We start from the raw sequence: 12,603 nt of genomic DNA on the forward strand, positions 1-12,603 counted from the left end.
GCAATTTAGGCATTACATATGAGCTAATGTGAATCTGAACATTTGATTAAGCCAGGTTCAAAATTCTTGTTTCATTCTTGTTTCATTTTGTTGACATGTAGAGTCAGAGGTTTTTACAGCTGGGATGTTGAGTATCTTTTTGTATCACTCCATAAATCTATAACATGTTGTCATGGAAAATTCCTCTGCACAATGTTTTTCGGAAAAACCTTTTATAAAAATCTGAATATGAATGATTGATGGACACAAAAACCCTGCGTGAATAGGGATGCAATTGGATAGTTTGATGTGCAACTGAGATGGATATTTCTTGCTAAAAGTCTATACATTTAGCAGAAACTACAAGTGAATTGTTCCAAACAATGTTTTGTATTCAAGATTTTACGTATCCAACTTTTGGTAGGTTGAGGAGAAATGTACAGAAGCAAATATACAAAGTTAAAGACCTAAATTAGTATGTTGCATGTTTTCTTTCCTTTCTGAAAGAAGACATGTTACTGAAGTAAAGTCAAATCTAAAATGTCTAAAATCACCAGATCATTAAACACAATGTCTTTTCCGGCAGTGTCACTTTAAAATATGATAGACATATGAATGATAATGATGCACACAAGGCAGTGCATTTCACCAATCCACAAATGCCATAAACAACATGAAAGAGAAAGAGTGAGAGATATGTAACCTCAGGTGAAGTCACCACCGTCTTCTGGACGAAACCCTCAACAGACAGGCTGTTAACAGGGTCCTTCCCCACTGCTCGGACCGCCGACTGGCCGACACGAGGCAGAGGAGAGAGTTTCAAAGGAAAGGGAGAAAAGCTGTTAGAGCTTAAACTTGAAATGAGGAAGTCAATTAGTAAGACTCACAGTAGACAATTTCATGCAAGAACGAGAACATGGGAAAGTTGGAAAGGATCAGTGCTAATAGGTTTTAAAAGGGACAGTTCATCCTTTAATCTAAAATAATTATGTTGCCATGTTGCCTCATACCGGTTTCGCTATTCATAAGTTGAGATTGTTTGGGTGTGAGTTGCCAACTGTTGAAGATATCGGACGTAGAGAAGTCTTCCTTCTTTCCAACAAAATGGAAGATCGCACTAGGCTTTTAAATACTCAATGACAATGTATTTTTCCAGAAATCCTGATCCAAGTACTCAAGGTAATAAACCATGTTGAGAGCATGTAGGAACTATTTTATTTCTACCAAACTACACCCACCAACAAATGAGAAGATGCAAGCTTTTGTTTGGTGATACAGTTGGTGGAGGTAGATAGTTGGAAAGAAAACAGTTCCTACATTCCTACAAACTGTTCACACCATAGTTTGAGGATAATCTTGAGTTTCCGAGTCATGATTTCTTCAAAGAGACTGTGCAATTACATTTTTCCCCAAACATTTTTTGGAGCCTTGATCACCACAATCCTAGTACCATTGTTCTAATATACTGGAAGTCATCTTCGGCCGATCTACAACACTTGGTAACTCACACAAAAACAATCTAGATTGAATGATAGCACTACCGGTAATTGGAATAATGTATATGTTTTATTTACCTGTCTCTTTAAGTCATTCTGTAGAAACCTTCTAATGAACTTCAAACTGAAAAGATGTAATCCAGACGAACTGACAGCCACCAAATCCACAAAACCAAATTTGCAATGCAAATATCTGTTACTACATCAAAGGGTTGAGTTCAACTGAATCTCAGAGCATAGCGACTTTCCCCGCCTTCAACTGTCAGTCTAACTGAATAATACCTGGAATAAGACACGGTGCAAATTACATTTTCTGCCGCAGACAATATTTGACATTGTATGGGCATAATCGGATTTTCCAAGACAGCAGATGGGAGATTGCTTGAAGACAATTTAGTCACTGACAAAAACAAAACCATCCTATTTGAACGTCTAAAATCTCAGGGCTCTCCCTTCAAAAGCCTAATTACCCAAAAAGTTGAGAGCTTTTGTGATCTGGCATAAAGAAAAACTGTGTCCCTGTCAGGGCAATCAAGGAAAACAAGAAAAGATAACTGATAATTATGTCTCAAGTGCCTCACATTGGGTACATCTTAAAAAACCATCTAATCTCATCAAGATGCCTCCTGCTGTGCTGCCCGTCAGTCATCTTCAAGTACCTCTGAGCTACTGTCAGAATTATTATGGCTCACCAGGGAGATGCACTTCATTATACACTTTTCTTAAAATAAACTGCAGATTGTTATGTTTGTTTCTGTGAGTAGCAGTTTCTTTCGGAAGGGGATGCACGTTTTAACTGCCTCTAGGAAAAGGAATAGCCATAAATACCTTCACTAATCATACAGCATATCTTCTGGCTTGAATTATTCAGTCTATTCTGGATCAATTATTCATAAATGAAAAGAGCTTACTTTTCAATAAAGTTTACAACCCTTTCTAAAAATATACGTTACCATACAACTAAAGTGCATTCTCAATCATGTTCTGGGGGAAATTTATTTTTCTCCTAAACTACCTTGGCAATGCCGTAAATTGAAAGAAAACAAAATCACAACAAAACTAGTAGTTAGGTTTAGTAAAAGATCATGGTTCGGCCAGAAATAAGTGTGTTTATTAGGTAATTTGAGTCAAATGGATGCAAAATGACAAAAGTCAAAGTTGAGTACGTTTTGAATTGACACGAGACACAGACATTGGCCTCCTTAATGAAAGCCCAGTAGTGTCCGAACCATCCCACCTACGAAGACTTCCGCACACTGATCAGAAATGTATCAACCATATCAGGCTTCTCACGTAATATGCCCGGTTTTGCTTCGATTGAGGCATTCAAAACCTCAATTCAACAGGACAGCGGCCATATGGGAAAATGAATGCCCTTTAATATAATGTCAAGCATCAGAGTTTACTGGACTTGAGATATTAACCATCGCAAAGCCCCCCCTCCCCCTTTATTCTACTCACAGCCTTCCTCTCCGGCGTGCCGGTCGGGGAGGTTCCTGACAGACGTTTCTCGCGGACCGACAGCTTGCTGTTGGGCTCCTTCAGGGCCTTCTTCAGCTCGTTGATGCTCGCCTGGTGCTTCAGCAAAACATCCTTCGACTTATCCAGAAACTGGAGGAGAAATTACAACAGGAGGGGGAAAAAAAGAAGAAACGAGGAATGCATTAGCAAAACGTTGACATCCTTTCACCAGCAGGACTCACATCAACATATGATATGCATGACTGAACAAGACATGAGAGAGCACTGAGGAAGAAGATTCAATGTGAACGCTTACACTTAAGTTAACTAAAGCTGGTGTTTTACGACTCTGAGCTGTGGCCCATGGAGAGCATTGACATTTCAGATGCTACTGAAGCTAAATTAAATCAATGAATGAATATGTAACATCTATTGTTGGACAATAGGGATGCACAGTATGTTTTTTTTAGCCAATACTGATATCTAATAATAACCTTCTGCTCATGTCCAAAACTGATGCGATTTATCCAATGTGTATGACTAGTTCATATTCATTCAAAATGAACTCATTTAAACTAATATTCTCCATGACCTTGGTTGGACAGTTTTCTATCAGATATGTTGAATACTAATGTTCAGCTCTGTTTTAAAAGTTCAAGTGGTACTTAGAGGTTGCATAGATCTACACTGAACATCATTGTATTTCAAGTAGATCATTTTCCTGTACTTGTGTAGGATTTTAAATTAAGGACGTTCTCTCTGTTCTAAAAATAGAGAGGTATTTCACCCGGAGACTGTCAAAGTAGATACCTGAACGTATGCTCAAAGAGGACCAATATTTTATAATTCACATTTCTTTTGATGCAGGCAAATCTGAATCTGTAAAAACCTCAACAAAAAAAAGCAGGGTCTAAAGACAGGAACCTGTACCTCCTGTTTGTGCCGAGGAGTGGACTCCTGATCCAACTGAGAAAGCTGAGTTGGGGCAGGAGGTGGTGCGAGAACAAGAGGTGGAGAGTGAGGGGTCAGAAAGTGCAGGAACAAGGTTCAGATGCAGACACGGGATGGTAGAAGGTCAGTCATAAAGAGGACAGACAGACAGACAGACCTACAGACAGACAGACAGACAGACAGACAGACCTACAGACAGACAGACAGACAGACAGACAGACAGACAGACAGACAGACACACAGACAGGATGTGGCCATGCCAAGAGACATTTAGAAACACATCCCAGTAAACATTTTGGAATAGATGATAATATTGAAATCTGATCTCTGAAATGGTTTTCTCTCCTTTATGACTTACTGTAGGAATAGGTTAGAAATAAAGGATTTCCCTAAATCATTTATCCCAACTTTGTTTCATTTCATCTGCGCAACAGGTGAGAAGCTACTGGAAAAGGTTTAGGGCCACGTGATTTTGTTTTTTGGATTGGACCAAAGTGATATTTTTCCTTTTCAATTCAGAAATTGAAGTCACAATTCTGACTTATGGTGAAAAAATAGGACCAAGATGTTTTCTTCCAGGTGAAGAAATTAATTCACTTTGTGTTTAGAGTGCATGGGGAAAGGAAGAAAACATGAATGCTTTTAGTCCAAAAAAACATAGGTTATGGGTGCACTTCAGCTTCTTCAGGCCACAAATTGTATTACAAGCAAACCCAAAGTAAACCACTCAGTCTTTATTTTAACAGTTACCAATTTTTCTCAAATGTCTGACTTTAATCTCAGAACTCCAAAAACAAAACGTTCACTAGCACGTCTTTTTTTCTCACCTGTGGCCCAGATGAAAAAGAAAAATCTACTTTAGTTCATCCTGACAAAACCTTTTTCCCACCCGTCTTCTTTCGTCATCACAGGAGACAAACTGATTTAGATCAGACAATTGAAATCGATCTGATAATCATCATTATTATAACATTAATATAAAACTGGAGGTTTATTTATCATAACATAAATACAAACTTATATTGGTTTCAACTGGTTTTAAAGATTTTTGAGCATTTCATGTTACTTCAATTTTCCTAACTGTACATATCACTGTCAGTCAAATGTTTGCTGGGATGCTTAGCTATGACAGTTCGCCCAGACACGACTTTTGCATCACCACTTACACAATAACACATTTCTACATAATGATGGATGAGTAAAGACAGGTTGACAGACAGAGACCAAATCACCAGACACCAAGTACCTCCTGTTTACTGTCAACTGGTGACCCAGCCTCCTCCTGAACGCCAGCATGAGTTATAAAAAGAGATAGCACGTTAGCAACAGAGCGCTAGGCTTGCATGTGTCAGCATAAAGAGAAAGGGTTAAAAAACTGTGAAGCTGTCAGCGGGATTTATGAGCAGTGCAGTGTAAGCAAATAAGCCTGAGTGAATAAGAGTGAAAGGAGAAGTTAGTAAGTGCTAAATCCACCAAAGCCACCACAGTAGTTCCATGCCGATACTGGATAAGCCCACATTGACCTGATGGGCTTTTCTGAGCCCATCAACACCCTTACTGTCAATGCCATGTCCCTGGAGGGGTTTTCTTCAAAGCTTTATTCATTTCGACCAGAGGTGGGAAGTAGTGGAGTACAAATACTTTGTTACTGTACTTAAGTGCATTTATCTGGTATCAGTACTTTACTCCACTACTTATTTTTCTGACGACTTTTTACTTTGACTTCTTACATTTTGAACACATATACCTGAACTTTCTACTTCTTACATTTTCCAAACAGGCTGGTTCCTTTAGTTTGAATGTGTGTTTGGTGGCGTGATCATTATTATTTAGAGTCATTGCGTGCTTATTGATTTGAACACGATCCGTGTATCCATCATTTCCTGGTCTTCTCTAAAGAAGAGGGACCAATGAAAACGTTGTCATGTTGCCGTTGTTCAGCATGGAAACATTCATTAGCTAACAATGACATTATTGTTCTATTAATATAAAGGGAGGTCAGGTACTCTTTAAAACAGCTGCTAGTTATGGGTACTTTTTACTTAAGTACATTTCAAAGTTCTTTACTTTTACTTGAGTAAAGACATTTAGTCAGTACTTCTACTTTTACCAGAGTATTTTTAAACACGAGTATCTGTACTTCTACTTGAGTAAAGGATGTGTTTACTTTTACCATCTCTGATTTCGACTACCGAAATCTACTTCCAAATCAGTGTGTCAGGAAATCTTAACTACCATGATCTCTTTCTTTCTGCTTGGAGTGACCTCGCCGTCATAGTACTCCTCGGTCATCTCGCTGTGGTCCTGGTCCTGGTCCTTGTCCTCGTCCTTGTCCTTGTCCTCGTCCTCGTCCTGCTCCGTGCTGGGCTCCAGCTCCACCTCCTGCTGCTCCTCCACCGAGGGGCTGTGGAGGCGCCGCTGCTCGCTGATGCTGCGGCGGGTGAGCCCGTCGTGGTTCTCACACATCGCTGAGACCGGCCTCGAGAACTCGGCTGGTAACGAGATGGATGAATTATTAAAGGTCCCCTATTATGGTTTTCATCAATATATAATAGGTCTCAGATATATACAAAACATGTCTCTGAAGTGTTTTGGCTCCAAACACCAAACAGATCATTGCAGCATCCCATAATCCCCTCTGTTTCAGCCCTGTTTCAAAAGTGCTGATTCTCTGTCTGTTACTTTAAGGCCCCTACACACCAGGCCGATATCGGCCGTCTTGCGTTGTTTGGCGACAACGGGTTCCTTGTCGCCCAAAGTCAATTTGGTGTGTCCCGAACCCTCGGCCGTGACACGCCTTATTTGGCCTTTCACGGTCGACACCCGGCCGATTCAACATGTTGAATCGGCCGGGTGTCGGACACAAGCTATCGGGCCAAGAAACCACTCTGATCAGCTGTTCAGCTAGCAAATGAGAAGCGAAACGGAAGTGAGGGACGTAAACAAACGATTAAAAAAGGCACAGGACAGCAGCTAAACCCCAGCAGGTGATACTTAAAGACATCAAACATAGCCCTTAAATGTCCTCTCTTACCTTCCACACATAGCAGGGACATCTCTGATATCGGCGGGAGCGTCCCCGGCTGTCCTCTGCTGAGAGCTCCGTGATTTGTTTGGTCAAGTCCGGTTTTTCATCTCATCGTAAATTTAGCAAGAAGTGGCCATTACTACATTGCTGACTCAATAAACTACACACCCGCCAGAACACTGCGATCATCAGATGCAGGTCTATTAACTGTGATTTTATAGTATGTCTGCACTTTATGTGCTCATTTCATCATTCATGTATTTTTATATTCTAAAACATGTTTTCGATGGACGAGAGTGAAAATGGAACGCACACGCTATTTGTTTGTTTATATCAGTCTGTTCTTCTTCTCTGTCTTCCGGTTGCTGCCTATTTTGAATGACGAATACACACTACCGCCGCCTGCTGGTAAGGAGAGTTATTGCCACTCACGCATGCGCAGTTCGTACGTGCTCGGCTGAAGTCTTTGCGGTGATTTCCAGTGCGACACACGGCCAAGACGCAGGAGAACTCGTCGATGGAACTGTCGGTGTCGGGTGTCGGCGAGTTCTCTGGTGACTGCCTGGTGTGTCAGGGCCTTTAGATGAAAATAAGGAGCCCCTCCCCACGCCCCTCTGAGAGATATTTGGTTAAAAAGAACACAATGGTGCTCTAGGAGGAGATTCAGGTGATAAGGTGGGGGGGGGGGGGGGTTACTTTGGTTGGTGATTGGCTAATGGTTACACAAGCCAAAACATCGTTATGACATCATAAAGTGGCCAAAATCTGATCAGCTCATTTTCAGACAGGTTTTTATATAAATGGATCAGGACAAAAAGAGAGAGAATCTTTTTTCCTGAAACTTTCAGAGTCTCTTTACACAGAGGGGACACATGGTTATGTATAAAAGACAAAAACAAGTGGATTTTGCATAATAGGTGACCTTTAACGTCTGGTCACCCAGAACTCCATTCATGTTGTTATTCTTCTTCTATGCCATAGTATGGTACCATCTGTTTTTCCCATACACTTAAAGTCACCAATAACAACAATGTACCATCCTTCCTCCTAGATTAGACTCCCCATGTACAGAGAGGCCCGTTTTAACAAGAACTAACACTCTCTTTTATGTAATGTCTATGCATTTAAAATATACTTTTAATGCATTCTTACAGAACTGTATTATATTTTATGAGCTCCCAAGTTAAGAATAGAAAAAAAAGCATAGTGCAATAACTTACACAGAAGGTCGAGTATCAAATACTTCTTAATTATCAGTTACTTACTTGTTTTGCAGAGATTTGGGTGTACTATAATTCCCATAGTTCAAGTCCTTAAAACTATAATCCAACTGTGCTTCACACACATTATCATGCATTTTAGATATGTTTATAATACATCATAGACTTGGATAATAGTATTATAATAGCCTAAAGCCATAACAGTTTCAGGTCTGGTGCTTATCTGTGTTTTTGAATAATTGTTCTATGTCTTATACTGTGGAAAATAATTAACTATTTATCTAGATCAAGTTAGAGTTCATTTCAAATGGGGTTTGAAAGCAGTAGTTGGACATAACATGCCCGAGGATAACAAAAAACAATGTAGGAAAACAACAGGGTTAATAAGCGGGACTACTTTTTGCAGTTAGGAGCCTTGACTTCCTGCACCCCCGTCAAAACAAAATGTATTGTTTTCACACTTTGATGTATATATTGATTAAACATTGACATGTCAACTAGTGATCTTTAATGCAAAGTTAAGATCTCCTGATTATAACTATGTTTGCAAGAAAGCAAGAAGACATACTGTATTTCCAGGAACTATTCATTCAAAGGTTTGCAACTTTAAGTCTAAATAAAAGTTATTTAGCGTCAAAGAGAGTGTTATTTAGCGTCAAAGAGAGTGTTAGCTCTTAGCTAAACGGGCCTTTCTGTACAGTCTAAACCTGAGTCTAGGAGGAAGGAGGGTAAATAAAAGCTCTTCAGACCCTCCATGAACAGATCAAACATCCATCGTGTCTCACCTCCGTCCAGGCTCCGGGACAGCAGGTACCTCTTGCTGGCTGAACGCTCAAAGTGTGGAGCGGGCCGGTCTATGAGAGCACTGGCCTGCCTGGTTTGAGCCTGTGTCCTTCCACTGTATCTGAACTTTGAACCCATCACCAAGAAGCCCTTGGGAGGAGGCTCTGGAGACACCAGTCTGTGAAAACAAACACAGTAATATTGCAAAATGTACCAAAAAAAGCTCATAGTCAGAGCTGGCTCAGGCTTACCTCGAACCAGCCCCTAGTTATGCTGCTATTGGCTCAGACTTCACCTTTCATCCTTAACCTTTCTATTCCAACTTCACTTTCTCTATACCTGCGTGCACTCATGTCCCAAAAATGCATGTTACTAACCCAGGGCGTCATCCCAAGATTTTTGTTGTCTCTCACCTGGATGGTTGCAAATGTTTCCTAATGTTACATCTGGATCACAATGTCTTTAGCTGATGCTTTTACCTACATACACTCAATACCGACAACGGGAGCAATTGGAGGTTAAGTATCTTGCCTAACAACACTTCGACATGTTGAATGTAGAGCGTGGGATCAAACTGTTAACCCCGGATTTTCAGATCAGTCCTCCTGGATCCTTCTACTTTATACACTATAATGTTTTCGTATTAATCGGGTTTTCTTTGTTGCAAATGTATGATCTTTTTAATCTATACACATGACATCTATTGTACGTCCTGGGAGAGGAATCCCTCCTCTGTGGCTCTCCCTGTTAATTGTGGAGTTTCGTGGGAGTATTTCCTCGTCTGCTCCAGGGTCTAAGGACAGAGGGTGTTGTACAGTATGCCGTACACATTGTAAAGCCCTCTGAGACAAGTTAACCATTTGTGATATCAGGCTATATAAATACAATCTGAATGATTGATTGAGCGTGATTGTGTCCGAAATGTTTAGTTGCTGACCAGATGGTTTCTTACCTGAAGAAGGTGTGATGCTCAATGCAGACCTTCCACAGCCTCTTGGCAGCTCGGTGGTTAGGAAGCTTAAAACCGATTGTACTTTCAAACTGCTCGTACTGGAGAGGAGAGAGAACAGGGAGACAGAGAGAGAGAGGTGAAGAAAGGTGAGTGTTTGCTCTGTTTAGCCGAGGGCAACCTCAGTACATCTCTGTGGACGGAGGTGTATGACAACCTGATACATTCATAAAATATTCAATAAGTGTAGTACCTCTTACACCTGCAGAAACCCTGAACCAGGTCAATAAGGCAGTCTTTACATTGTACTCACAAAGATACACAGTGGAGGAATGGATGTATATATACTATGTGTACTTTACTTGAGTATTTTCCTCTCAAGCCACTTTCTACTTCAAATCCACAACATGTCTGAGCTCAATGTTCAGAAACTAGGAGAAATTAGCAGGAAAACTATTCCATGGCTCTATATTTACACTCCTTATCCTTTTATTGTGGTTGCAGCTGCAGCGGCTCTGTTAAAGGGACTCTTTATTTGTCCGGATCACAGGCTCACTGTGCGGCTCTGTCACTTGACTGGGTCCAGCCCAGGCCGCCTGTCACACTGAGGCTCAGCATGGAGGATAAGCTGCAGCGCTGCACAATGAGGAGGGCCAGAATATAGACCGGCTGTGCAGAGGAGCTAAACTGGAGGTATAAAGCGGAGGATTTCACGGCCCTCTGCTCAGCAAAACTGGCCGTACATTCACTTCGGCAGTCACTTCAACAGTAACAGATTTGACTCAAAATCTGAGGCTTAAAATCATTTTTATGTTTATTTGTCTTTTCCAGTGAATCAGAGGAAAAGATCAATACCTTATTTTTGTCTTTATGCTAAATAAGCTGGAGATGGAAATGGTTAGTTTAGCTAGGTTTAGAGTAGTGTTTTTATATCAATCACTTTCATACATACCATATTCAAATCATAACACCTGTTGCATACATCTTGTGTTAACATGTTTAGTTTGTAGCACCTTTATCCGCGTAATTTGACACCTGTAGTATTTACATTCTACAAAAATAGAACAAGCAAGGGGTAAGCAAAGGGGTAACGGCTAACTACTTCTATGCAATTTGCTACATATCCGTAAAAAATCTCTGACTGGTTATTACGAACTCCGCACCCTCAGTGTGTAACACAGGCCTTATGTTACAAATGTGAGCGGAGATACTCCAATAACATCACTTTGATATCATTGGGGTTAAATTCTTAGACTTGACTAGGCTCTTAGAATTGTAGAGAATACCTTTTGCACACATTTTATTTTGTTAATTAGCACTACTGATGACTGTTCGACAAGCTTTTAATCATCCAATCTGCTTACCTCCCCAGGTCGTATCTTGATGTAGAAGTTGCTCCTCTTGTACGAGATCTTGAGGATCTTTGGCCAGGCAAAGCGGTTGATCCTCAGCCTATCTCGGTAAATCAGCAGGCCGTTGGCACAGACGCCCAACATTATTTCAATCCCTTCAGAATCCTGCAGCCAACAAGGGACAGCAAAGAGGCAGACATTGTAAAAAAGATACACTGTAATCATCCAAGAAATTAAATTAAAATGTGTAACAGCCAACCTTAGCGTGATGGAGGTCCACCCCGTACATCGACAGTTTCTTTGCGTTCTCCAAGAAGTTAATTTCAGCCTCTGCTGGAGTCATCCCCCTGAAGGCAGAACAATGATAGTCTGTGTAACAAACATCAACATGCCTTCTTATAATAAACTCATAATCTTACACAGCAGGAGCATAATTATCTTGGTAATATGCTTGATATCTTCAATTCTAAATTCCTCCTACCCATCCCCTGAAGCGTTGTGCTTGGACATATGCCAGAAAGCAATGCCAAATCAGAGTGGTGAGGACCCTGTAACTGAGAAAGTGTTTTCGCACTAGCAACACGTGCACTGTGTACATTTCAATGACAGATGGAGTGACAATGTGACGGCATCCATCAGCCATATGCATAGCGGGGTGTTTCCACACAACAAAAAACCCATAATCCGATCATATTCCCACAGGTTTGGGGATAGATGAAAGCAATATTGTGTCAAGTACTTGTAGTTATGATGGAGCTCCATCACCCTCTCCTCCAGCTCGCGAGTCTGATTGGGAGCGAAGCGGAAATCGCTGACGTAGTCGGAGCCGTGGTCGTCCTGGTCATAGTCGCCCAGCTCGGCTTGAACGCTGTAGGAGCCGAGGAGGGCGTGAGTGACGAAGGAGCATGGCAGCCGACCTGACAGCATGTCATCCCTCAGCTGCAGACACAGGTAGTATCTGACAGATGAGACAAAAAGGGGAGGAGAGGAGGGTGTTGGCAGTCAAACGAGCCCAAAGCAAAGCGAGCTCCAACAAGAACAACATAGTTAATCCAAGGCAGTTTGTAGCATTCCTGGCCTAATCCTCATAAAGGAGAGAGAGATTTGGGTTGCTTTTACACCGGGGCAAATTCACCATGTAAATTGTTGCAGTACGTAATGTAAACACTTGAATTTAGGGAAATAAATCATCTTCAAAAGTGACATGTGCAAGGAATAATGTTCTCCTCCGATTAACTCTGAAGAGCACCTGACAGCACAGCCAGAAGAGTTACAACTGTTAATATTTCAAGAGTGTGTGTGTGTGTGTGTGTGTGTGTGTGTGTGTGTGTGTGTGTGTGTGTGTGTGTGTGTGTGTGTGTGTGTGTGTGTGTGTGTGTGTGTG

General features: G+C 41.1%; 1 protein-coding gene across 5 annotated transcripts in view; it reads right to left on the minus strand.

Moving 5' to 3' along the window:
* The window catches only part of LOC117475454 (protein 4.1-like), a 96,319-nt gene that overhangs the window by 17,989 nt on the left and 65,727 nt on the right, over positions 1-12,603 (minus strand). For 3 of the 5 annotated variants that reach the window (XR_004555169.1, XR_004555170.1, XR_004555171.1), the window contains exons 7-13: positions 11,959-12,177; positions 11,479-11,566; positions 11,232-11,384; positions 9,871-9,968; positions 8,921-9,096; positions 6,123-6,379; positions 2,937-3,086 (exon numbers count right to left, since the gene is read on the minus strand). Coding sequence is in view for 2 of the 5 variants with exons in the window: in XM_034121670.1 (XP_033977561.1) it covers positions 683-769; positions 2,937-3,086; positions 6,123-6,379; positions 8,921-9,096; positions 9,871-9,968; positions 11,232-11,384; positions 11,479-11,566; positions 11,959-12,177 (1,228 nt within the window). In the remaining 3 variants the exon portion in view is untranslated. Of the gene's footprint in view, positions 1-682; positions 770-2,936; positions 3,087-6,122; positions 6,380-8,920; positions 9,097-9,870; positions 9,969-11,231; positions 11,385-11,478; positions 11,567-11,958; positions 12,178-12,603 lie in introns of all 5 variants that reach the window. The other 2 variants (XM_034121670.1, XM_034121671.1) reach the window with 1 other exon arrangement.

This window comes from Trematomus bernacchii, unplaced genomic scaffold (genome assembly GCF_902827165.1).
Source record: "Trematomus bernacchii unplaced genomic scaffold, fTreBer1.1, whole genome shotgun sequence".
Lineage (NCBI taxonomy): Eukaryota > Metazoa > Chordata > Actinopteri > Perciformes > Nototheniidae > Trematomus > Trematomus bernacchii.